Genomic DNA, 24,253 nt, shown 5'->3' with positions numbered 1-24,253 from the left:
CATGCTCGCACCCCGACTGGGCCAGACGGGTAGCTCCCTAACCTAGAATGCCTTGTGCTTGGTCATTAATCCTGTTTGACTTTCTCCTATCAGAGGCAGACAGGCAGGCTTGGTGGAAGGAAAACGGGCTCAGGAATAAGAAGACTTGGGTCCCGGTGTCAGTTGTGTAGGATTAAACTGACCTTCTGAGCCGAGCCTGCTGGCCTGTCCTGGGGTGGCTCCTGCCTGTTTCCCAGCCCAGTGCTGTCCCACGAAACTCTGTGAGGATAAGGATGCTCTGTACCTATGTCCAGTCCACGAGCCACCGAGCACTTGAAATGTGGAGCTGAATTTTTCACTTTCTTCAATTTTCATGCATTTAAATGTCAACAGCCAGGTGTGGCCAGTGGTGCCCTAGAGGGCATGCAGTTCCAGTCTCTTCTTTTTTCCCTGCCCCCTTAACCTTCCCGAACCAGACTGTGCCCTGCTTTCTCAGACTTTCTCTCTCCCCGTGGCCCGTGGACTTTTCTTCTCCTTTCCTAGGTGGTTCCTGCTCCTTCACCCTGCTGCAGCTGGGGGCTCCATCGAAGGCCTTCGAGACCCCTCCTCCGGTCTCGGATGAGAGCCCTGACCTTGGCCTCTTGTAGCATTGGTGATTCCCCTGTAGGAAACCCTCATGTGGGTTTCCATTTACTTGTCTCTGACCCTCTGACTTACGAGCTCCTGGGGGGCAGGGATGCTACCTGGTGATAAATTGTGTCATAACTTTGTGGCACGGGACACCATGCACAGCTGCAGTTCTGTAAATGAGCCCTGCTTCCCCGTGATTCGTGGAGCGTATTGGATAAGATGAGCTCAAGACTCACACGAGATCTAAAATCATAGGATCAGAAGTGTTCCCAGAAATCATAGACCCTTCTTTTGTAAAAACTGACTTTTTAAAAACTGGCTGCTTCATCTTGCTTTTGCCAGACTATAGGACAACAGAAAGATCAGTTGTTACTACGCCATTCAGCCCGACCCACTCCGACTGGACTTGCCAGCTGTGCCATCCTGCCTTTGCAGACTTGGGATGTGTTGGACGTCTGATTTTGTGGAACTAGAGTGACAGTATTAGACGATGCAAAGTGATGGTGGCTGAGAGAGGAGATGAAAATCTGTGAAAGTCCTGCTGTGGTCTGAATGTCTGTGTCCCTCCCAAATTAACATGTTGAATTCCTCACCTCCAAGGTGGTGCTGTTAGGAGGTGGGCTTCTGGGGTGGGGCCCTCATAACTGGGATTAGGATTAGCGCCCTTATAAAGGACACCCTGAGCGCTCCCTTGGCCCTTACACCGTGTGGAGGTACAGTGAGAAGTCTGCGCCCCGGAATAGGGCCCCCCCGGACCACGCCAGCACCCCGACTTCGGCCTTCCATCCTCCAGAACTGCAAGCAATACATGACTGTTGCTTAGAAGCCACCCAGTCTGTGGTGTTTTGTCATAGAAGCCCGAACAGGCTAAGACAAGATGCCAAGTCACAGGGGACCTGCTTCTCCCTGTCTGGGGGCTCTGCCGGGGCCCGTGGACGGACTCCATCTGTTCCCACCCAGCCGGAGGTAGGGGAAGGAAGGGGACGTGCCCTTTACTTTGAGTTGCCCTTTCCCTTTGCTCATGTCTGTTGACCCAGTCTTTGTTTTTATCGTTGTAAAATTTCCATGATATAGCATTTACCATTGGTACAGCTCAGTGGCATTAAGTCCATTCACATTGTTGTGCAGGCGTCACCACCTCCAGCTCCACGACTTTTTTCTGCCCGAACTGAAACTCTGTATCCATTAAACACTCCCTCCCCACCCCCTTCCCCCAGCTCCTGGCACACACCCTCCTACTTTCTGTCTCGGTGGATTTGACTCCTCTAGGGGCCTCATATAGGTGGACTCATACAGCATTTCTCTTTCTGTAACTGGCTTATGTAACCCAGCAGAATGTCCTCAAGGTTCATCCGTGTGGTAGCAGGTGTTGGAATGTCCTTCCTTTTTAAGGCTGAAAGTGTGATCACAGCACTGGTCAGTGGACACTTCGGCCTCCACCGCTGGCCGCTGTGAATGATGCTCCCTGGACGTGAGACTGCAGGTACCCGTCTCTGCTTTGACCCCCTCCCCCATATCCTCCCAGGAGTGGGATTGCTGGACTGTAGGCAGTTCTGTGTTTAACTTTCTGGGAATCGCCGTCCTGCTTTACACAACAGCTGCGCCGTGTGGCATTCCCACCAGCAGCGCCCAAGAGCTCCTGTTTCCAGCATGCTCTCCGCTGGCTGTGTCCTCGTCACCTGGTCCTTTACAGTCTGGGAGGAAGAGGGGACGGGACCAGGGAGCTTCCCGGCATCGTTGCAAGTGTGCTCGAGCCTCTGACCCTCTGTGGGGGCTGGGAGGAGCTGGGGTGAAAGTGGGCAGACCAGGCAGGTGTCCCTGCCCCTCCTCCTCCTCCGGGGTCCTGGGGGACCCCCAGTGTTTTCAGACTGGGGGCCCCTGGCAGCTCCCGGGCCTCTGCTGGAAACGCGGCCTCAGTTTGCTCTGAGCACCCCTCACAGCCGTGGTGCAGCGTTTCCTCCACAGTGTGGCTGTGGGTCTGTGACAGCACCTGCTGGGCAGCCGGCATCCCTGGGTGGCTTCATTTGGAAAAGATCAGGGCACCAACAGTTTGCTTTTTACGATGTCTCTGTTCCTGTTATGGGTGCCCTGCCCGCTTTGTCTCGTTCAGAATGGGCACCAGCCTGAAAAGGGGGTGGGGGGAAAGAGGAGGATTTCCCAGCCTGGGCCCCCCGGGTGGCCGCAGCAGGAGAAGCAGGGTTCCCGCCCGGGAAGTGGGTGGGTTGGGAAAGGGATGGCAGAAAGGATGAGGAGCCCCTGCAAAGCATTTGTCTCAGCATCTGTGTTCCATTCGGCCTTCAGCTCAGGGAGTGGACCAGATGTGTTGACCCTCCAGTTACGTGGAAGTGGCTTGAATGATTAAACGCTTAGGTGGCAGACCGAGTTAGGAGACTTGGGAAAATGGGCTGTGAACGCGAGGGCGTGTGCGCGCACATGTGTGCGCGCAGGTGGCGGTGACGTGATGTTTAAGCTCACTCCCAGCACTGGGCAAAGTAGCAGACTCCCAAATCAGATTCTGGCAGTTTTTGCAAACCTGATGTTTAGGGAGTTGAAGTTAAAAATAGCTCGGGTGGGAGTGATAATACAGCAAAAGTGTAGACTTGTGTTCCCATGGCCAATTCCTGAGACTTAAAACATATTGGTAGTTGTGTCGGCTGGAGCCCTATTAATTGAGAGCAAAATCCACTAATGTTCAATAAACAAGCCATTAGGTTGGAAAGAGACTGATTCACTGTGGCCAGAATCTAGACATTTGCCACTGAGAGGAGCTCCCTGCCAGAATTCCCCACCCGTCTGCCCGCCCGTCTGTCTTGCTGCCTATAATTATCCCCTGGAGTTGGCTTGAAAACTTTCTCCCTCTGACGCTGTGTCTAAACCCCTTCTTACATCCCAGTGGTTAAGTGTCTGGACAGCCTCACACACAGGAGGAGTGGGCTGCAGACCTGTCAGTGGATTTAAAACGTGGTGGTTGCCAAGGGGGAGGGGGATGGGGGAGGGAAGGATTAGGAGGTTGAGGTCAGCAGACGCAAACGATTATACGCAGGATGGATAAACAACAAGGTCCTGCTGTACAGCACAGGGAACTGTATTCAATATCCTGGGATAAACCCTCATGGAAAAGAAGATGAAAAAGAATGTGTATATAGATATATGTATAACTGAGTCACTTTGCTGTACAGCAGAAATTAACACAACATTGAAAATCAGCTATACTTCAAATAAAAAAAAAAAAAGCTTTTCAAAAGAGGTGTTCCTGGGGGTCAGGAAGCTGAGTGTCTTTCACGCCCTACCCGCCCTACATCACTCCCCCGCCCTCCCCCACCACTTCTCAGGTGCCGTTGCCTGGTTTCCGTGCCGTGATCCACAGATGAAGAGTGTGTCCCGAATGAGGTTAGGCGGGGAATTTTGCCACATTCAGAAAAGTAATGAAAACTAGTTTGGGAACGAGATGAATTGACATTGAAAAAGATTTCAGTGTAAGGTATTTCCTTGTTATTCGTCAATTCTTTTTTCACTGACCCTCGTGTTTCGCGTTTTTGGAATGCTGCCTTTGGGGTTGGACGTTTTTCTCAAAGGAGGAAACAGAAATGCTTTTCGTGAGGGCCTGCCTCATTTCAGCCTTTTAGTCATCTGTGATACTAATGTTTTCCAGCTGACGGGACAGGCGCCACCAGCCCCGCCCCAGGAGGTTGGACCCCCACCGGTGCTGCAAAGTTGGGGGATGTAACTCTCTCTACAGCTTATGGGTGAGATTGTCACACGGCTGAAGACTCCAGGCTGGTGTCCTGCTCCTCACCCTGAGGTCACCCACCACACAGAGTAGAGGCCTGGGACATAGTTTGCAAAGTCCCGTTGGCTAAAGCCACCGCCTGGTTTCCGCAGGCGACGTCCCTGGGCTGTTTGTGAACCACCTGCGTCTCTCAAGGGCGTTTTTCTGAAGAAACAGTCCCCTTGTCAGCATCCGAGTGGCTTCTTGCTTGTGTGTGGGACCCATGATGTTACCCACCTGTTGGTAGCGGTGTTGCCAGGTCTCCAGATGTGCAACCCTGAGTCGCCCGGGTGGGGTGTTGTTTTGGGTGAGGTAAGTGGGGTGGGATCCCAGCTCTTGTGGAGCACAGACCACGTGTTTGTGAATTAACGTGACGCCTCGAATGCAGACTTCTCCCCCAGCAAGACGTTCTGCCGATGCTGGCTTAGGAATTCATAGACGTTTCAGCACCTCCCTTGGCCCGGGGTGTTGACTCAGCTCACTGCGTCCCGTGCCCGTAGGTTTTGGGAAAGCGCAGGGCTCTGCTCCGCTCCGCCCCACAGACGGGCTGCCCTCAAAGTAGAAGCTACGCAGACCCAGACTCACAGGGCTGGGGGTGTGATTTTTTGTGGGCGGCTTTGGCCGGACCGTGGGTCATGCTGTGACTGTCACAGTAAGCCGCGCAGCTTTCGCCGCCCACCTCCTGCAGGTGGGAGGGCGTCAGAGATGGGGGCTCCTGGGGTTAATGTCCCCCATCTCTGGCCTCCCAGCACGGAGGAGCTAGGAGGCAGGATATCCCGGGTGGTCCTCAGGGCGGCGCTGATGCTACCCTGTCCTGCAGCTGATGCCAAGGGGCCTCATAGGTGGACAGGATCGCCATCGTCATCAGGTGGAATTGATGGAGCGCCCACCTGGGGGCACCTTAGTGTCGCGACGGTCCCTGTACAGGTGCTCTTGGCCCCCCGGGGTCTGTGCCAGCCCATCATTCCTCGGTGTGTTTTCTTCTTCTTTTTAAGCTTGTTTTTAGTCACACTCACAAAAATAACTTATCCTGCTTTATGAAGCTTTACTTGACCTGTGTGGAATCCTTTCCATCTGTCAGTTACAACTGATACGTGATACATCTGAAGTTGGAAGAATACGTCCTTCCTCTCTTTATTTTCACTGTCGGTCTGTGGAAAACATTGCTTTCTAGACAAGGCATCTGAATGGCAACCCCAGGGGGAAATTATATGTTTGGAATGTTTTCTTGCTGTTTACTTCTCGTTTTATGAGTTGAAAATGATAGGTATTTGTATGTCAGCATTTTAGACTTTACCTGGCGAGGTTAATGGGAAGTAATGGATGACTTGTTTTTAAACTGGGCTGGTTTTAATAATACACTCGTGTGCGGGAGTGTATTATTCTCATAACATTTTTATATAGGTAGGGAGTGTTTTTTTTTAAATTGAAGTATAGTTGATTTACAATGCTGTGTTAGTTTCAGGTGTACAGCAAAGTGATTCAGTTATACATGTACATATTTTTTTCAGATTCTTTTCCCTTCTGGGTTATTATAAAATATTGAGTAGAGTTCCCTGTGCTATCCGGTGGGTCCTTGTTGTTTCCGTATTTTATATATAATAGTGTGTGTATCAATTTACATTCCCACCAGCAGTGCAAGAGTGTTCCCTTTTCTCCACACCCTCTCCAGCATTTGTTGTTTCTACATTTTTTTTGATGATAGCCATGTAAATTGTTACAGCCACTATGGAGAACAGTATGGAGGTTCCTTAAAAAACTACAAATAGAACTACCATAGGACCCCGCAATCGCACTACTGGGCATCTACCCTGCACATATATACAATGGAATATTACTCAGCCATAAAAAGAAATGAAACTGAGTTATTTGTAGTGAGGTGGATGGACCTGGAGTCTGTCATACAGAGTGAAGTAAGTCAGAAGGAGAAAAACAAATCCCGTATGTTAACACATATATATGGAATCTAAGAAAAAAAAATATCATGAAGAGCCTAGGGGTAAGATGGGAATAAAGACACAGACCTACTAGAGAATGGACTTGAGGATATGGGGAGGGGGAAGGGTAAGCTGTGACGAAGTGAGAGAGTGGCATGGACATATATACACTACCAAACGTAGGGTGGTTAGCTAGTGGGAAGCAGCCTCATGGCATACGGAGATCAGCTAGGTGCTTTGTGACCACCTGGAGGGGTGGGATAGGGAGCGTGGGAGGGAGGGAGACGCAAGAGGGAAGAGATATGGGAACATATGTATATGTATGACTGATTCACTTTGGTGTAAAGCAGAAACTAACACACCATTGTAAAGCAATTATACTCCAATAAAGATGTTAAAAATAATAGTGTGTGTATGTTAATCCCAAACTCCTAATTTATCCCTCCCCACCACTTCCCCTTTGGTAACCCTAAGTTTGTTTTCTATGTCTGTGGGTCTCTTTTTGTTTTGCAAATAAGTTCATTTGCATCTTGTTTTTTTTTTAGGTTCCACATATAAACGATATCATGACATTTGTCTTGTCTGACTTACTTCACTCTGTATGACAGACTCCAGGTCCATCCATGTTGCTGCAAATGGCATGATTTCATTCTTTTTTATGGCTGAGTAATAATATTGCATTGTATAGATGTACCACATCTTCTTTATCCATTCCTCTGTTGATGGACATTTAGGTTGCTTTTCCATGTCCTGGCTACTGTAAATAGTGCTGCAATGAACACTGAGGTGCATGTATCTTTTCAAATTAGAGTTTTCTCCGGATACGTGTCCAGGAGTGGGATTGCTGGATCATATGGTGGCTCTATTTTTAATTTTTAAAGGAATCTCCAGACTGTTCTCCATAGTGGCTGCACCAATTTACATTCCCACCAACAGTGCAGGAGGGTTCCCTTTTCTCCACACCCTCTGCAGCATTTATTATATGTAGACTAGGTAGGGAGTGTTTTTATAATGCTAAATAGGCATTGGCATTGAAACATGTTTTCATTTATTTTCTACGTGCAGAAGTGATATATCATTGGGAGAAGAAGCTTTGCACCAGGTTTCACTTTTGTCCCTCTTCTTTTGTCAGCGTGTGGTAGTGACCACCTGTTGCTCTGCAGGAGGCCCTGATGTTGCAGGCTGGGGATTTTGAGGGAGGAGCGAGTGGTTTGCTGCTGTCTGGTCGCCTCCACGGTGAGGCTGTGGATGTAAAGAACGGCAGGTAGGACAACAAGGTCTTCAAATGCACCCTCTTGGTGCCACTTGGACCTGGGCACCCCTTCATCCTTGGTCTTGTCTTGACTGATATGGAGATGGTGGAGCAGCCTGTGATTGGATTGGGGCCTCCTGACTGTTGGTCCAGTGAGGGATTTTGGAGGAGGTCTTTGCTCCAAACCCAAGCTGTGTCCAACATCATTGCATGACATCCTTTACCCATCAAAGACAATATAAAATAAATAGTCTAGGTTCAGCGTGAACACAGTCAGCGATGTCTCACGTGTGTTTGATCAGCTGCTCTGTAGGGTCCTCTCTGCGAAATAACACCATAGGATGATTTCCTGAAAAACATATGTCTGGAAATGAGGTAAAATACTGAGCAAGTCTGTAGATCCACCGGGGAAAGTGTCGGGAAATGAAGACACTTTGCTGATCCAAACGGAAAAACCCAGAGGATTTACACATTCCCCGGTAGAGTCAGATCCGTAGACAATCTAAATTTTGATAAGTCTGTCTATGTTTGTCACAGGAAACATCTCAGAGCTTAGGCAGCCGCCACTCCAAGCTCATTAACTTGAGATAAATAGGTGTTCAACCACATTTGTTGTTTTGACGAACTTCCTCTTGACTCTATTTTTTTTGCTACAGGAAAGTAATGGTAATTGGGAGGTCAGACCTGCCTCTGTGTCTGCTGTTCCTGCAGCCCGGGGTGGGGGGCGCCCCCCACCCCCTCTCACTGCCCACTGGGCCCTCGCTGTGTACACAAAAGCAGATGTGCACCTTGACCCCCCTGTTGGACTTGGATGACGGGCTTTCCAGCCCACGTTCAGCCGCATGTCCTGTCTCCAGATTCTATAAAAGGGCATAAAAAGCTTTTACGTCTCTGCTCCCTGCAAGCAAACGTAAAAGCCTAAACCTGAAATTACGGTCCACTGTGTTAACTTTGTAATGAGGCTTGGGAAAACATCCACTTACGACTGTAGTTTCAAACGCTCTCGTTTGTGAAGTACAGGGTTGTATCACAGCAGTGGAAACAATAGCTTATTTCGAAGAATGCAGCCTCTGAGTGGTGTATTGTTGTCATAGTTTCAGCATTGCATTGGGAACATCGAGCCAGTGATTAGGCACATGCCAGAAAATGAGTCACCGTGATGGCCTCAGCTGTCTATGACCCACTCCGACAGCCGCGCTCTGGCTCCTGTGTCAGGTCTTCACTTAAAATAGTAGTAAAAACAGTAGCAGCAGTTCATGACCAGTGAACTGGAGTGAAAATGAACTCAGTTAGATTCCTAGTTTTGAAAGCACGGTTATCACCAGAATTGGGGCTCCTCAGGAAAAAAAAGAATGGTCTTCTCATTTCGCATTAGCAGTAGAACATCTTAGAGTAGCATTTCTCATCCCAGCTGATGGCTGGAAACCATGGCATCCTTGCTGTATTTATATAACCCCTCCTCATTTATCATGCTGGCGGCGAGGCCAGATCTTGGCCCTTCTACGTAGCAAACCACCCACAATTATTTCATAAACGTCTCTGAGTACAGACACGAGGACTCAGAGGGGACCAGGCCAAGCCAAGACATTGGAGAGCAGCTAAAACCAACATAAAGGAAGGTCTTGCAGCCCTGACTGCAGGAGGGCCCCTGTTTGAAGCCAGGAGACGAGGGAAAGCCGGTCAGATTTGGAGCTGGGTGGAAAAGTGGATCAAGTGCGTCTGGGTGGTGGAAGATGAGGGCCGTGTGCCAGGGGAGGGGCTGCCAGGAGTGAGTGAGGGGCCCGTTCCCACCCCCATGGGGCTAACTGGCAGGCGGACACACCCCGGAGGACGGAGGGAACACTGAGGATGGCACGTTGAGATGCCTGAACCATGGGTTGGGACCACAGCGTGTGGTGTGCAGGGCCAGCCCGGGGCCCTGGACTTCATCTTGAAGAGCTGGGGGATCGGTCAAAGGGATTTGAGAAGGAGAGCTCCGTCCGCATGGACAGAGCTTGTTCTTAGAAGATTCCACCGGGGCCAGCATGGCAGGGAAGCCAGCGAGGAAAGGGGAGCGTCTGGGAACTGGCTGGGTCAGCCAGAGGGACCATGGACCCGGCCGGGGGACCAGGCTGACCTCGCCTCCAGCCCTGTGAGTGGAAAGGAAGGCCCGACTCTGGGTGCCCCGGGCTCCGGGTGGCGAGGCTCTGAACCCCGAGACCTGGGGCGCCGGACCTGGGCGGAGGCGGCAGAGCTGGGCAGAAAGTCTCTCACTCACTCACTGAGATGCTAGTATTGCCTGTGGGTGAGGCTGGAGGGTGGGGGCCGCATGGAGAGAGTGACAACAGCTCAGGGAGGGCACGGGCGGTGGGGTGTTTACCAGGCGCCGTTTACAGTGCCGCTGTGTGTCACCCCACCTCATCCCTCCTCCAACAGCCCGGAAGAGGGGCTGCTCTTTCTCCCAGTTTTCATGAGGAAGGTGAGACACAGAGAGGTTAAGGAGTGTGACCCGCTAGGTGGCACGGGTGACCCAGATCTGAACCCAGGGACACAGGGCCTAGTGCAGTTCTTTACCCCGCAGTGCACGGTTCAGATATTTGTGGAAGGGTCGCTGTGGGCCCTGAAGAAAGTTCTAGGTCTCAGGGGAAGATGTGGGGCGGTTTCCTAGGAGGTGTGAGCGGCTGGAGGACGTCAGGCCCCCTGAGAAGATGCAGATGCTTCAGGAGAAAGGGAGCCTTGGCCGAGGGTGGGCTGGAGCCGGGGCCTCTGGGGGTGCTGTGCTGGCAGTTTGTCACTTCAGTTCATTTGCAGGGCCTCTGGGAGAAGGCGAGCACCCATTTCATCCTTAGGCAGCGGCCCCAGCCTGCATCCCGCATCACACAGGTGGTGGTAGCAGGATTCGGGGAGTCAGGCCCAGGCCTGCCGAGCACGTGCTGCTCTGTCTTGCTTAGCGTCAGGACCAGGCCAGCGTGTCAGCTGTCTGTGCTTCAGTATCCACGACTTTAAGTCTGACTCGAAGGCACATGTTAACACTTGTAATAACAAAGTAAGAAAGAAGCAAGGCCAGTGAACCGAGGTTTGAGGGCCAGAGATACATAATCCTGTGTTTGCAGCAGGCCTGAGGCCAGTGCTACTCAGACGCCAGTGCTTCTCAGAGCGTGGTCCGTGGACCTGTCTGCAGTGAGATAAGTATGCAGCCAAGGTGGTGTCCAGAAGCTTTCACAGCAGTTTGACCTGCTGGGACATCACAGAAGTGGCCTGGCCAGACCTGGCCACGGACCGGCAGCTCTGGTCTGTGGATGTGGTGTGAGGGTACCTGCAGGCTTTCTGCGCATGTGTCGTGTATCCCTCTCAGTAGACACGTACGTAGGTGCCTTTATTGCCATCATTTCGGGGATGAGGACACTGAATCCCAGAGAGGTTAACCCACCTGCTCAGGGCTACAGACCCCAGGCCTGTGGCCAGGAAGCAATGCGATGTCCCCTCCCTGGGCACTTTCAGCTGTGGACATGTTCTGTCATTGTCAGAGCAGGACTCTGCCAGCCTCCTGCTGTCCCCACACCCCGTCACCCCACCCCACATCAGCAGGGCCCAGGCCCATATGCTCGTGCTCCTTGAAACCCTCCGGCTGGGTTGGAGAGGTTCCAGGCGTGCTGCTGGCCAGTCCCCCCTGGAACCTGGGCCCATGGGCAGGGGGGTTACTCCTCCTGCACCCAGTTGGAAACTTGTGACCTTAGGAAGAGAGAGAGAGAGGAGGAAATCAGCAAAATCTGAATTCCTGTAATCCGCATTGATTTACCTCTTTCCTGCCTCACCGCATTGTCAAGGCTAGGGATTTGCAAAAGTTCTTTGGAATATAGGACTTTCTTAACTGCCAACCCTGCCCCCGCCCCCGCCCCCAGGAAGCCAGGCTCCTGGCTCAGTCAGTAGGGTTTTTTTTTTTTTTTTTTGGTACGCGGGCCTCTCACCGCTGTGGCCTCCCGCGTTGCAGGGCACAGGCTCCGGACACGCAGGCTCAGCGGCCATGGCTCACGGGCCCAGCCGCCCCGCGGCATGCGGGATCCCCCCGGACCCGGGCACGAACCCGCGTCCCCTGCATCGGCAGGCGGACGCGCAACCACTGCGCCACCAGGGAAGCCCAGTCAGTAGGTTTTGAGGGAGCTCGCAGGTGGCTGAGGTGTCCAGTCCATCGCATCGTCCATCCTCCCATCCAGTCTGAAAGTGAACCGCCTGGATACAGCTCTCAAGGAGTTTTGTTTAGTCTGAAAGCACCACATACATTAGTGCACAGTTGTTCTAATTGTTGTTACATAATTTCCTCTTCAGAGGCCTTTCTGTCTACGTTTTAATACACTTCACAGTGGTTTAACACAGTTGCCGTGGAAAACGCCAGTCAAGCCCAGGTCGCAGGCAAGCACTCCTGCTCTGCTTAGCCTCTAGCTGTGACTCATCCACAGCATCGCAACGTGGAAATGGTGATAAAGCCTTCACAAGCATCCCCCGTGAAACAGAAGGCTCTGTAAAATACGTGTGGGGTCACTTATCTAGTTGTTTTCCTGCAGAATTACTTGTCTGAAACATAAATTGTTGATCAAAAAAGACATGAAATATTTAAATGGCGTAAAAAGATTCTTTGGTACAAAACCGAAAACGAAGTAAAGACAAGCTTCCATTTAAAAAATTTTTTTCATCCAACATCTTTTTAATCAAACATCTTCCAGCATCTTAGGACAAACTCTTGTTCTTCTTGTTGATGGAAGAAAAACGTAAGACCTAAAAGTTGTGAGTTACATTTTATTCGGGGATCTTACTGAGGACGATAGCCCAGGAGACAGCCTCTCAGTTCGCTCTGAGGAGCAGCTCCAAAGAGAAGACAGGATATGTTGGAGCTTTTGCTGGAAAAAAAAAACATGTAGTCAAACATCAACAGACTGATGCTAATCACAAAAAACAGACGTCTCAAGTTAATGATTTTAGTGTTTTTCCGTGTATGGGAAGATGCAAGAGTTTGGGCTCATTGAAATTATTCCTCAGATTCACATCTTTGCTATCTAGGAGCCAGTATCTTGTTTTTCTCCATCCTGAATCCCCTCAGGGTGGACCATGGGGGCTGCTGCAGTGGCCTGATCCCCGTGGAACTGGAATGGCAGACAACATTCCCTGCCCACACACTGATCGACTCTATTAAGTTTGTGTTCTGTTTCCCTCCCTACAATGGGTGTTTAAAATGAAATGGTCCATTGTTACTGATATAGGACCCTTTTAAAGATTTATTCATTTAATCAGCTATGATTTTCTAAGAACAAGAATTCATGAGAACTCATTCATCCATGGGCTGGCCTCTTGGGTGTGGACAGTTTGTCCCTGACCTGACAGAGCCCACCGAGTAGAAGGAAGGACAGGTCTCTAAACGAGTCATGCTGACAAACGCTGTGACAGGGGTGTGTACAGAGTGCTGCGGGAACACCCAGAAAAGAAGGATCTCTGCCCCGCTTGTAGGGCGGGGCAGAGATCAGGCAGGTTTATTTTTATGAAAGGCCTTCTCAGAAAATGGTTCTGCTGAAGCAGTTCTTAAATATAACACGCCTCTAGACACATCAGCAGCCGGGGGGGAGGAGCTGTAAATATCACACCAAGATTAGTTCACGTAAATAGACACCCAGAGGTTTATTCAATGGGGAGTTCTCTGTTTCTAATGATCAAAAAGGAGGATAAAGAGGGGTGGAGAAGTGCAGACATCTGGGAGGCTGTCAGGACTGGACACTATTCAGAAAAGTCAACACCAGAGTCGAGGATATCAGTTTGAATTGCAAATTATCTGGCTTTGGTGGCAGTTCTTGGACACGTCGTCCCAGCGGCCCTGCAGGAAGCACGTGGCATATGGTAGCTGAGGAGGACTCTGACCTGAGGACCCCAGGAGTGTGCCGGGCACCTTGCCACCAAGCTGCCATGTTTGTTTTTCTGGGTGGGCCCTGACCTTGCCCAGAAACCCCCGGCAGTCATGTGGTGACCGGGCAGGCCTGCGTCAGTGCTGCCTGCGGGGCCGGGCGCTCATCAGAGTATTTCTCTGGTCCCATTACTTGGGGCTGTATTTTTTTTTACAAGGGACAATTTTGATAACTTTAATTGAATAAGTGATACAGGTGAAGCTTAATTCTACAGAAATTGAGCACAGACCACGTGCAAGGACAGTGCTAGATCTGCAGGGGATGTAAGAGTCTGCATATATCCTGGGCTAGTAAGATCAGATACAGAAAAAACAGCAAACCTTTATTTAGACACAGTTGGAACTAAGGTAGATCCTCACTGCTGGAAAACGTAGGCAAATGGCTCCAGGTGGAGGAGGTGTATTTTATATGCTGAGAGCACTGTCCTGACCTCAGAGCCTGAACTCAGCAGGGAGTAACTAGCTCTGTAGCCAGTGACCTTGTGGACCTCAGTTATGAATTATCTCACTCATGCTCTTCTTCTCAGTATTTTGAAGATGAGGTTCTTTTTCGAGAATTTATTCTTTTTTCCCGTGTGCGCTTGAGAAGAGGTACTGAGTTTTATAACTACTGGTTGAGGTATATTTATGTACAATCAACTACACGTAATTAAAGCATATGGTTTGATGAATTTTGGTATATGTTTACACCCTGGAAAACCATCACCACAATCCAGATGCAGGGTTTTTCTGTCACTTTCAAAAGTTTTCTTCTGCCTCTTTGCAACCCATCTCTCCCTCGACCCGTACCTGGTCGGCTTTTGTCACTATAGGTTAGTTTGCATTTTCTAGAATCTTCTTTACATGGCACTGAGTGGTACATACTCTTTTTTGTCTAGTTTTTTCACTCAGCATAATGGTTTTGATGTTCATTTATATCTTGGTATTTCTGTGGTTTGTTCCTCTGTTGACAGGAGGTTTGTTTCCACTTACTAATTTACAACAATTTGCGTGTCCGTTCTCCTGTCGATGGAAATTTGGGTTGTTTCCAAGTTATGGCCGCTACAGATAAAGCTGCTGTGAGCATTCAGTTATGGTCTTGGTGTGGACATAGGCCCCTTTTCTCTTGAGTAACTACCAAGGGGTGGAACGGCTGGGTTGAGTGGTAGGTGTGTGGTTACCATTTAAGAAGCCCCCAGCTGTTTTCCAAGCTGCTGAACTGTTCTGCGTTCCACCAGCAGTGGAGGAGAATTACAGTCGCTGGGTCCGTCTTCAGTTTTCACTGTTCTAGTGTGTGTGAAGTTTATTAAATTTTAAATGTAAATTGTTTCCTGGGAGCATCAAATGTGTTAGCAGCTATTTCTTCAGTAATTGTCTTAACTCAGCGGGAAATGGAATCCATCCAGCCAGGATCACTAGCCTCACCTGCAGGGGTGCCCTGGGCCTGGGGTACGAGGCATCCCTGTGGGGCTCAGGCCCTCTTTACGGGGATGCAGGTGGGGTGGCTTTCAGGGAGTGGGACTCAATGGCCCTGAGCAAACCACAGGGTGCTGGGAAGTAGCTGAATAATGCTTTCCTAGCTTCTGATTCAGCAATGTTTTCACATGATCATCATTCCTTTTAAAATAGTATCCAGCTTAAACATAGAAAAAGAGAATTTTAGAATAGATCCCTTTTCAGGGGACTGCCCTGAATTCAGTAATGAACAGCAATCGATTTGAAGATTCAGCTAATTCCATTCAGTGGATGACTTGGAATGACGAAAATGGAGTATTTCTCCTTTTAAAAAACACGACGGCAGATTTCAAACATACGTAAAAGTAGAGAACAGCATAAGGGGTGGGCGCAGGGGGCGGGGCTATACTCAGGCGCCCATTTGTGCCCGTTACCGTGCTTTAAAAATTTTAAACTTCTGTATTATTTGGCTCGACTCTTTTATGGGTAAAGCCCTCACGCTCGCTGTCCTTTCGTTTGCAAATCCTTCTGGGGGCATCACTGACTAATAGGCTGACTTGCTCATGGCCATTATCTCATTATCATGTCTAACAAAACTAACAGTAATTCCCTACTAGCAGTGAATTTCCGGTCCTTACGTCAACTGCCCAGATTGTCTTCAAGGTGACTTGGAACAGTTACAAAAGTGATTCTTAAGCTGAGCCTACTGGTTAGGACAACAGGTCAGACAAAGAGTTCGGCTGCAACTCTGTTCATTCTAGCTCATTTCCCCTGGTTCCTTCAGGGCAGCATCTTCCTGTCCTTCCTGCCTCTTCGTGTCCCTCCAGCTCCCTCTGTGTGTGTCAGGGCCCCAGCCGTGCAGCTGTCCTCAGGGGGTATGTGCTGTGTGCCCACCTGTGCAGGTGAGGGAGCCCGGCCTGGCAGAGACCAGCAAGGGGTGGTGGACCACGTGCTCCAGGGCGCACGGACGGGAGGCCGGGTGTTCACGTGGGCGGAGGGATGCGGGACGGCTGAACGGGAGCTGCCAGGCGTCTTCGGGGAAGTGTGGTTCAGCATTTGGTGTTATCATTTGAATCATTTAATCTGAGAGATGGGGGGAAGCTGGGGTTGCCAGGGAAGAAGTAGTAGGGACGGCTGGACACCCAGGGCGGGGACGTCTGACCCGTCACCTGGGAGCTTTAGAAAAGGTGACGCCCATCCTTCCAGGATGTGGGGTGTACTGGCTGCTGGGCTGAGGCGGGCTGGGAGGACAAGCCACAGGTCACTCTGTGACAGACGCACACAGGTTTTCTCTAGCTGACGGCCCGAGCTGGGCCCTCTCGGGTTTCAGGGAGCCTCTGTCGGGAAGGACTCTGGCCACCAATCCGTCTGCTTTGCCTGTCGCTTCAGACCCCGCGTTCCCCACGGACTAACAACCAGGAAAGATCAGTGCGCCGTGCCGGTGGCCCGCGGTGTCCTGGAGGGACTGGAGGACCGGCCGGTGCCCCCACCGCTCCTCCATGCCGGGCGCGATCCCGTCGTGTTTGCTCAGGTGCAGGAGGTGGCCTGGCACAAGTGCTGCCCCTCGGGCTCGGCTTGCAAACGTGGTCCGGCCCGGGTTCCAGCTGTGGCTCGCTGGCACGATCACGTCCCTGCACTCTCTACGGTTGCTCTGACCGTCTTCCTGCCCTGCCCTGTGCATTTCCTCTGCGTCTCATCAGGTTCGCTGCGGCCTCGGCCTCGGGCCCGTGTGCAGGAAGGTTGATGAAAACCGGGAGAGAAAACCAGGCCAGGGGATTCAGAGAGGGGGGCAGGGGATGCCAGCCGTGAGAGCAAGTCTGCGTGCAGTGAGGGGGCACTGGCTTTGTCTTTGTGTTTCTGACAAGCTGGGCGGAAGGGAAGCACTGATTGTCGTAGCTCTTGTCACTGAAAGGAAGACAAGCTCTGTTGCTCGGAGGAGGCGTCATTTTTCCTGGCACCGAGGGCTCGTTCATTACTCGTGGGGGTCAGCTGTGGTCACTGCTGCCCACCTACCTTCCGAGGCTTGCTGGAAACGCTCGCTTCTCCCTGACACACGTCGTTAGCACGCCTACTGTGTGTGGGGTGTGAGGTCAGTGGCTGGCAGGGTGGAGGGGCCTGTCATGGAGCCGGGTCACTGTGGGTACCATGTCGTGGGTGCCACGTTCGAGGCACGCGCTGATGGGGGCTGTGTCTGTGCGCCTGGGAGGCCCTGGCTAGGAAACGGACGATCGTTCCTCCCGCGCCGGGGGCCGACGGATGGCAGGGGCGAGGCACAGAGGTGTCCGAGAGCACGGCCTGTTTCTGGAAGGACGAGAAAGCTGGTTCTCCAGGGAGGAAGGGTGCTGGGCTGGACCAGCAGAGGTGCCTCCGTGCTGCCCATTAGCGCCCGTCCATCTGTTCGGCCGGGAGGAGGGATGGAAGCTCACCAGCTCTGTGAGCAGACAGCCCTGGTGCCGTGGGGAGGGCGAGGCTGGGGCCGGGGGCTGAGGTGGGAGCTGCCGTGGAGGCCCGGGTAGAAGAAGAGGGTGTGGTCGGAGCCCGTGGACAGGCCGTTGGCGCGGATGGAGACGCGTGTCACAGGCAGAATGGCCGGACTGGTGAGCAGGTGGGGTGACTTGTCAACAACGAGGAAGAGGACAGTGGACGTCTGAGGGGCCCTTTGCCAGTCCCTCTGGCCGGCAGCGAGTTTCCATTGTCCACGGAGGCCCGCGGGGAGGGCGGGACGGGTCCTGCTAGCCTCGCTTACGTGTGGCTCAGGGAGATGCAGAGCGTTGTTCCGAGTCACACCCGCCTCAGGCTGGCTGTCTGACCGTGAGCCTGGGGTGGTGGGCAAAGCACGGTCTGGAGCCATCGCTTTGGAGGAGCAAGACGCAAAACAGCAGCTCTCACTTGGGGTGAGACGACGGGGCCGGGGAACCCTGGGCTCCGCACCGGGCGGGGAGGCTGCCTGTAGAGCCCACCTCTGTGACCTGACCCTGCTGAGGCCAGCAAGGGGGGCGTCCCCACGGGCCGACCGCCTCACTTCCTACCCACGCGCCTGGGCGGCCCCGAGGGTGCCACGGCCTGGGGGCACTGAGGACCTCTGCGACCTAGGGTTGCCACATGAAATCCAGGGTGCCCGTCGTGTGATGTTTCAGATAAACGGGATGTATTTTAGTGTAAGGAAGTCCCACATCATCACCGTTTATCTGATGCCCACCTGTAACAGGCATCTGGCATGTTTCTCTGTTATCCTCCCAGCGTCAAGAGAACCAGGATTACAATCTGTAAAACCAAACCGATTGGTTTTCTGCTGTCACGTGGTACTGCTGTCACCATGGCCCTGAGAGTGAGTGAGTGTGTGGGGGGGGTGTGTGTGTGTGTGTGAAGTGAGGGCAGACAGGGCACCGACACCTGACGCTGGCCTGGAAGGTTCTGGGGGCGGGGCGGGGAAGGAAGGATTTTCCATGGACATCTGTCATGAAGACTGGCACCTGAATCCGGCTCTTATTTTTCTCTTTGTGTTTTCTAAATTTTATTTTTTAAATTCATGCGGAGTCAGCTTGACTTCTTCGAACCCGGTTCCCCTGCATCGGCAGGCGGACGCGCAACCACTGCGCCACCAGGGAAGCCCCAGTTCCTTGAATTTTAACCGCACGTATAGATCTGCTCAACCAGCCAGCCCTGCAGCGAGGATACGCAGAACAGTCCCATCACCCGCCAGACTCCCCCAGCCTCCCTCGTGGTCTCCCTGGCAGCCACGGATCTGTTGTCCATCGCTACCATTCTGTCTTTGGAGGATGCCGTCTAAATGTCCTCATGCAGTGAGTGTCCTTTTGAGAGTAACTTCTTTCAGTGACCACCTCTGAGATTCGACTTCTTGCACGTCTCAGCGGCTCCTTTAACTTTCATCGCTGAGTCGTGGTCTGTTGTGTGGCTCCAACCCAGTTTGTTTACCCGTCCATCCACTGAAGGACATCAGGGTTGTTTCCACTGCTCTGTGATTGTGTATTGAGCTGCAATAAACGGTCCTGGACTGGGTCAGATGGTGTATGTTTAACTTTGTTAAGAAACCGCCAAACTGTTTTCCAGGGTGCTGTACCATTTTGCATTCCCACCAGCAAGATATGAGACGTCCAACTGCTTTGTATTCTCACCATCTCTTGGTATTTTCAAGGCTTTTTTCCTGTAGCCGTTCTCATAGATGTGGAGTGGTACTGCCTCGTGCTTTTCACTCCCGTTGGCCTAATGGCTCATATGATGCTGAGCACCTTTCGTGTGTTTATTTGCCTCCGTATATCTTCTTCGGTGAAATCTCTGTTCCAGTCTTTTGACTGTTTTTAATTGGATTATTCATTTTCTTTTACTGTGTTTTGAAGAGTTGTCATTTAAGGTGATACAAATCCTTGCTCGAGTGTGTGATTTGCAGGTATTTTTCTCCCCAGTGGTTTGTTTTTTTTGTTCTTTTAGCAGTGTTTTAGAAGATTAGATGTTTCTAATTGTGAGGAAAACCATTTTTTTGTTTTTTGGGTTTTTTTTTTACACTTCATGTTTAGTTTAGACATGCTTTGGGTGCCATGTCTGAGAGCTGTTGCCTAACCCCAGGTCATGAAGATTTCCTCCCATGTTTTTACTTTTCCATTTAGCTCTGTGATTCATTTTGAGTTAATATTTATATAAGGCATTAGATTTAGATCAAAGTTCTTCCCCTCCTTGTTGTGCTCTCTTCTTTCTCTGGCATAGGGCATCCAGTTGTTCCAACAAAGTTGTTGAAAAGACTGTCATTTGCTCCTTCGTCAAAAATCAGTTGCCCATATTTGTGTGGATCCATTTAAAAAAAATTTTATTGAAACATAGTTGATTTACAATGTTGTTAGTTTCAGGTATACAGCAAAGTGATTCAATTATACTATATGTATATGTACATATATACATATATATGTGTGTGTATATATTGTTTTTCAGATTCTTTTCCATTATAGTTTATTTTAAGATATTGAGTATAGTGTCCTGTGCTATGCAGTAGGTCCTTGTTGGTGATCTATTTTATATATAGCAGTGTGTGTATGAGAGTCCCAAACTCCTAATTTATCCCTCCCCCTGCCTTCCCCCTTTGGTAACCATAAGTTTGTTTCCTAAGTCTGTGAGTCTGTTTCTGTTTTGTAAATGAGTTCATTTGTATCATTGTGGATCTATTTCTTGATTCTTTATCTTTTTTAATTGATTTATATCTGTTCCTTCGCCAGTACCATTGAATATTGTAGCATTATATTTAGCCTTAAAACAGGGTAATGTGATTCCTCCAGCTTTCTTCTTTTTCAGAACTATTTGGGCTAGTCTCATTTCTTTGCCTTTCCATAAAAATTCTGGAATCAGTGTATCTATGTCTACAAAATAAATCATGCCTGAAATGTTGTTAAATCCGTAAGTCAATTTGAGTCCTCTGCTCCATGAAAAATACCTGCAAATCACATATTTGAGCAAGGATTTGTATCACCTTAAATGACAACTCTTCAAAAAGTTACTTTTGAGTTATTTGAAAAAATTTAGTGTCTCATTTTAATTTTTCTACTGTGGTTTTTAAGTAACTTTTGTTTAATTGTAGGGGATTGAAATTGTATGGATTGAAATATGCAAACGTTTCACAGTCTCCCTAGAATTAGTACTGTATCATTTCATGTGGAATATAGGTATTCTCCATGGTTATGTGTTACATCTGTATTGTAAAAAACTCAAGAAGAGAAGAACCGCCTCTTAAAGTTTGCCTACATGTTTATCATTTCTGTTGCCCCTCATGTTCCAAGTCTCCTCCTCATCGTTTTCATTTAATCTGAAGAGCTTACTTTAGCCATTTTTTTAGACCAGTTCTGCTGTCAGTGAATTCTCTTTGCCTTCATTTGAGAATGTCTTTATTTCACCTTCATGCGAGAAGCATATATTTGCTAGATATAGAAATCTGGGCTTATAATACTTTTCTTTCAGTACTTTAAAGCGCTTTTCCCCACTTCTTTCTACCTATTTTAGTTTCTGTAGTTGTTAAAATCATTCTCATATAAGAAATGAGGATCTATCTTGTTGTTCTCATGATTTTTTTCCTTATCCTTAGTTTTGAATAGTTTGGTTATAATATCCTCGTGGGTAGCTTTGTTTATATTTGTCCTATATGGGGTTTATTGAACTTCTTGAATCTGTAGGCTATGTCTTTTACCAAATTTGGGGAGTTTTCTGCCATTATTTCTTGAAATATTTTCTTCTGCAATGCATTCTTTCTTCTCTCCTCCTAGGAGTCTGTTGACATGCATATTAGACCTTTTGGTGTTGTCTAATCGGTTCCTGAGTCTGTGTGTACTTTTTGTCAATCGTTTCTCTTTATGTTATGCAGATTGGAGAATTTATATGGACAGATACTCAAAATCAGTGAATCTGCTATTGAGCCCATCCAAGGTGTTTTTAATTTCAGTGACTGTATTCTCATATCTAAAATTTCCTTTTGGTTTTCTTTGTATCTTCTGTTCCTTTGCTGAGACATCCTGTGTTTCCATTGATTTCAAGTGTATTTGCTCTTACTTCTTGGAGTGCTTTTATAACGTTTGCTTTAAAGTCTCTGTGAAACAGCTCCACTCTACGGATCATCTTGCCGTGGCGTCTGATGGTTGTCTTTCCCCATGTGAACTGAGAGGAGTAAATTTGGATAGACCTGTTGAATATTATGTTATGATATTCTGGCTTTTATTTAAGTCTTATGAGAATGTTGATATTTTTGTTTCATCAGGCAGTTGACTCAATTGAGTTCAGTTTAAATTTCTGCCAAGCTTTCCGTGGTTATCGTTTCAGTGTCAGTTCTGCTTACAGAGCCTTTACGATGCTTTCAGACCTTCCCCATGTTTGTGCCACGAGTGGCCAGTCTGGGACTCGGGGGATGGTCTGTCTTACAGTCCAGTTCTCAAAGGCGGTGATTGCTGCTATAAGGGTCAGATCCACGTCGGTGCTGTTCGGAGATGCCACGGGGAGTTCATACGACTTCATGGAGTTTCGTGAGCTCCTCCTCTTCTGCAGTCTCCCCAGAGCTGTCTGCTTCTCGGGGCTTCCCCTTTCGGTGCTCCAGCCAGAAAACTGGGGTTTTATTTACCCGGATCCGAGGTGCACTTCCTGGGACTGCCCACTTCTGGAGCAAAGCAGCAGAAGAACAGAGAGTGGAAAAAGCAGGGGGGTTTATTCTACCCTCTTAGAAGCACAGCTCGTCAGAGTTCCAGGGTCCTTTGGCCGCCACTGTGCCAGCAGCCCTGCCACCGCGAGACTGCTTGGGACTGGGCTCACGAGAGCAGGGGTGAGCGTACGGGGGCCGCCCCCATTCTCTCTGAGCACTAGGGCCCCCTCCCCTGCTCTTGGAGCAGGCATGTCCATGCCTTTGCCCTCTGTAGCGTTCATGCTGCATTGAGTCAGGACTGGAAAAAATGGTAAACTTAGCACCAGTTTGGTGGTATTGTGAATTCCGGTCTTCATCCCCAGTTCACCTGTTCTGGTTTACTTCTCAGAGTTCTCAAATCGCTGCTCCATGCCTTCCGGCCAGGTGTTATAGCTGCACTGAGTGGGAGAGACAGGGCATAGAGTGTTTATTCCTTCGGAAACATTTCCTTTTTCTTTTAAAATTTACGTGCCTGGTACATCCAGACAGTGTAATCCTATTCAGCACTAAAAGGAAATGAGCTATGAGGCTAGGAAAAGACATGGAAGAACCTTACACGCATTACTAAGTGAAAGTTAATTTGAAAAGGCTACATACTGTATGATGCTAAACATGTGACATTCTGGAAAAGACAAAACTATGGAGAAAATGGAAAGCTCAGTGGTTGCCTAGCTTAGGGAGTCGGGGAGGAGAGGAGGGGTGGAGCACAGAGGATTTTAGTGCGGTGTCACTCCTCTCTATGATGCTACAACGGTGGATACGTCATTACACATTCGTCTAAACCCGTAAAATCTGTAACACCAAGAGTGAGCCCTAGTGTAGACTAGGGTTTCTCAGTGATAATGATGCCAGTGCAGGTTCATCGGTTATAACAAAGGTACCACTCTGCTGTGGGCTGTTGATAGTGGGGGAGACTAGGCATGTGTGGGGACAGGGTTACTTGGGAAATCTCTGTACCTTCTGCTGAATTTTGCTGCGAAACTAAAAATAGAGTCTATTGAAGAAGTCATGTGTCAAAGCATCTCGCATCAAAATAAGAATTGTAGGGCCTAGTAAATAGAGTTGAAATTTCAGGCAGTTCATTTGAAAACAGAGAGGAAATAAAATTATCAAAGAAAGTATAATGCACCCTTGGAAGTACACCCAGTAATGCCACACATTTCATTTCGTTTTTTGTAGTTAGGGCATGGCCGTTCATTCGTTTCTCCCGTACAGTTTCTGGGCTCTATCCCTGATTAGAATTACCTGGGTTTTAGTTAGTAATTTTTTAAACACTAAAACTTTATGATTTCACTAAGAATGTGCAGTGCCTTTCACGTAAATCACTGGGATTTTAAAAAGCCAAGCCCTATGATCATTAGCCTCTGGGTGCTGGGCTGGTATGCAGGGTGGGGTCTGCTGGTAACCTGAGAGTGACAACAGCTGTACCATTGCTCACAGGCCCGAGTGTCTGGGAAAGGAGTGTTCCCGCAGGCGGCCTGCTGCGTGGGCGCAGGGCTTGGTGCCAGGAAGCATATGAAGAGTCAGCAGCCCAGCCGACGCTGAAATCGCCAGTCATCCCCACGCTGAAATCGGCAAGGAAAGCACATCCTCTGTGGAGGCACCCTCCCTCCCGCCCCCAGTTCTACAGATTATAGCTATCGTTTTATTATTTTCGTGGTCACTTGGCTTTTGGAAGAGGAGTGCTTGGAAGAGGCTGATCCGTGCTCCCTGGCTTCGGTGTCTGGAATCACGGACCCGTCTAAATATAGCGCCGTTGTCTCCGGTGGAGCTGAAGGAGGGGATGGGTGGCCATAAATGGGAGTGCGCTCTCCCTGGGGCTGGTTCTCAGGTCGGCTAAGCTCCGGATCAAGTTCACCCTGTTGTGTGTGTGTGTGTGTGTGTGTGTGTGTGTGTGTGTGTGTGTTTCTGTGAATGTGGAGCTTCTAAATTTATTTATCATTTGATATAGGTATTTACGTGCTAGTGTTTGCAGCCACTGTGTTTTTGGTCCAGAGATAGGATTGTCCTTTAGGCGTCCTCAGGGGCCGCGCTTCTTGTTTTGTACATGCCTAGCATGTAGGTGCAGGAAGGAGGTCGGTAAATAACATGAAACTGATCTGCTCTGGTGTGTGGCCAGGAGTTCAAAAAGCAGGTGGAGAAGGGAGATGGCCCATCCGGG

At 49.6% G+C, this 24,253-nt stretch overlaps 1 protein-coding gene across 1 annotated transcript in view; it reads left to right on the top strand.

Annotated features, from left to right (window-relative positions):
* The window catches only part of LOC129391886 (translation initiation factor IF-2-like), a 30,362-nt gene extending 6,395 nt beyond the window's left edge, over window positions 1-23,967 (top strand). The window contains exon 2 of the mRNA XM_055083043.1: window positions 23,533-23,967. Coding sequence (XP_054939018.1) covers window positions 23,533-23,637 — 105 coding nt within the window. The 3' untranslated portion in view covers window positions 23,638-23,967. The remainder of the gene's footprint in view (window positions 1-23,532) is intronic.
* Window positions 23,968-24,253: the final 286 nt, after the last annotated feature.

Source organism: Physeter macrocephalus, unplaced genomic scaffold, assembly GCF_002837175.3.
Source record: "Physeter macrocephalus isolate SW-GA unplaced genomic scaffold, ASM283717v5 random_504, whole genome shotgun sequence".
In the NCBI taxonomy this organism is placed as follows: domain Eukaryota; kingdom Metazoa; phylum Chordata; class Mammalia; order Artiodactyla; family Physeteridae; genus Physeter; species Physeter macrocephalus.
Note: the sequence above shows the minus strand (reverse complement) of the source record. Positions and strands in the feature narration are given on the sequence as shown.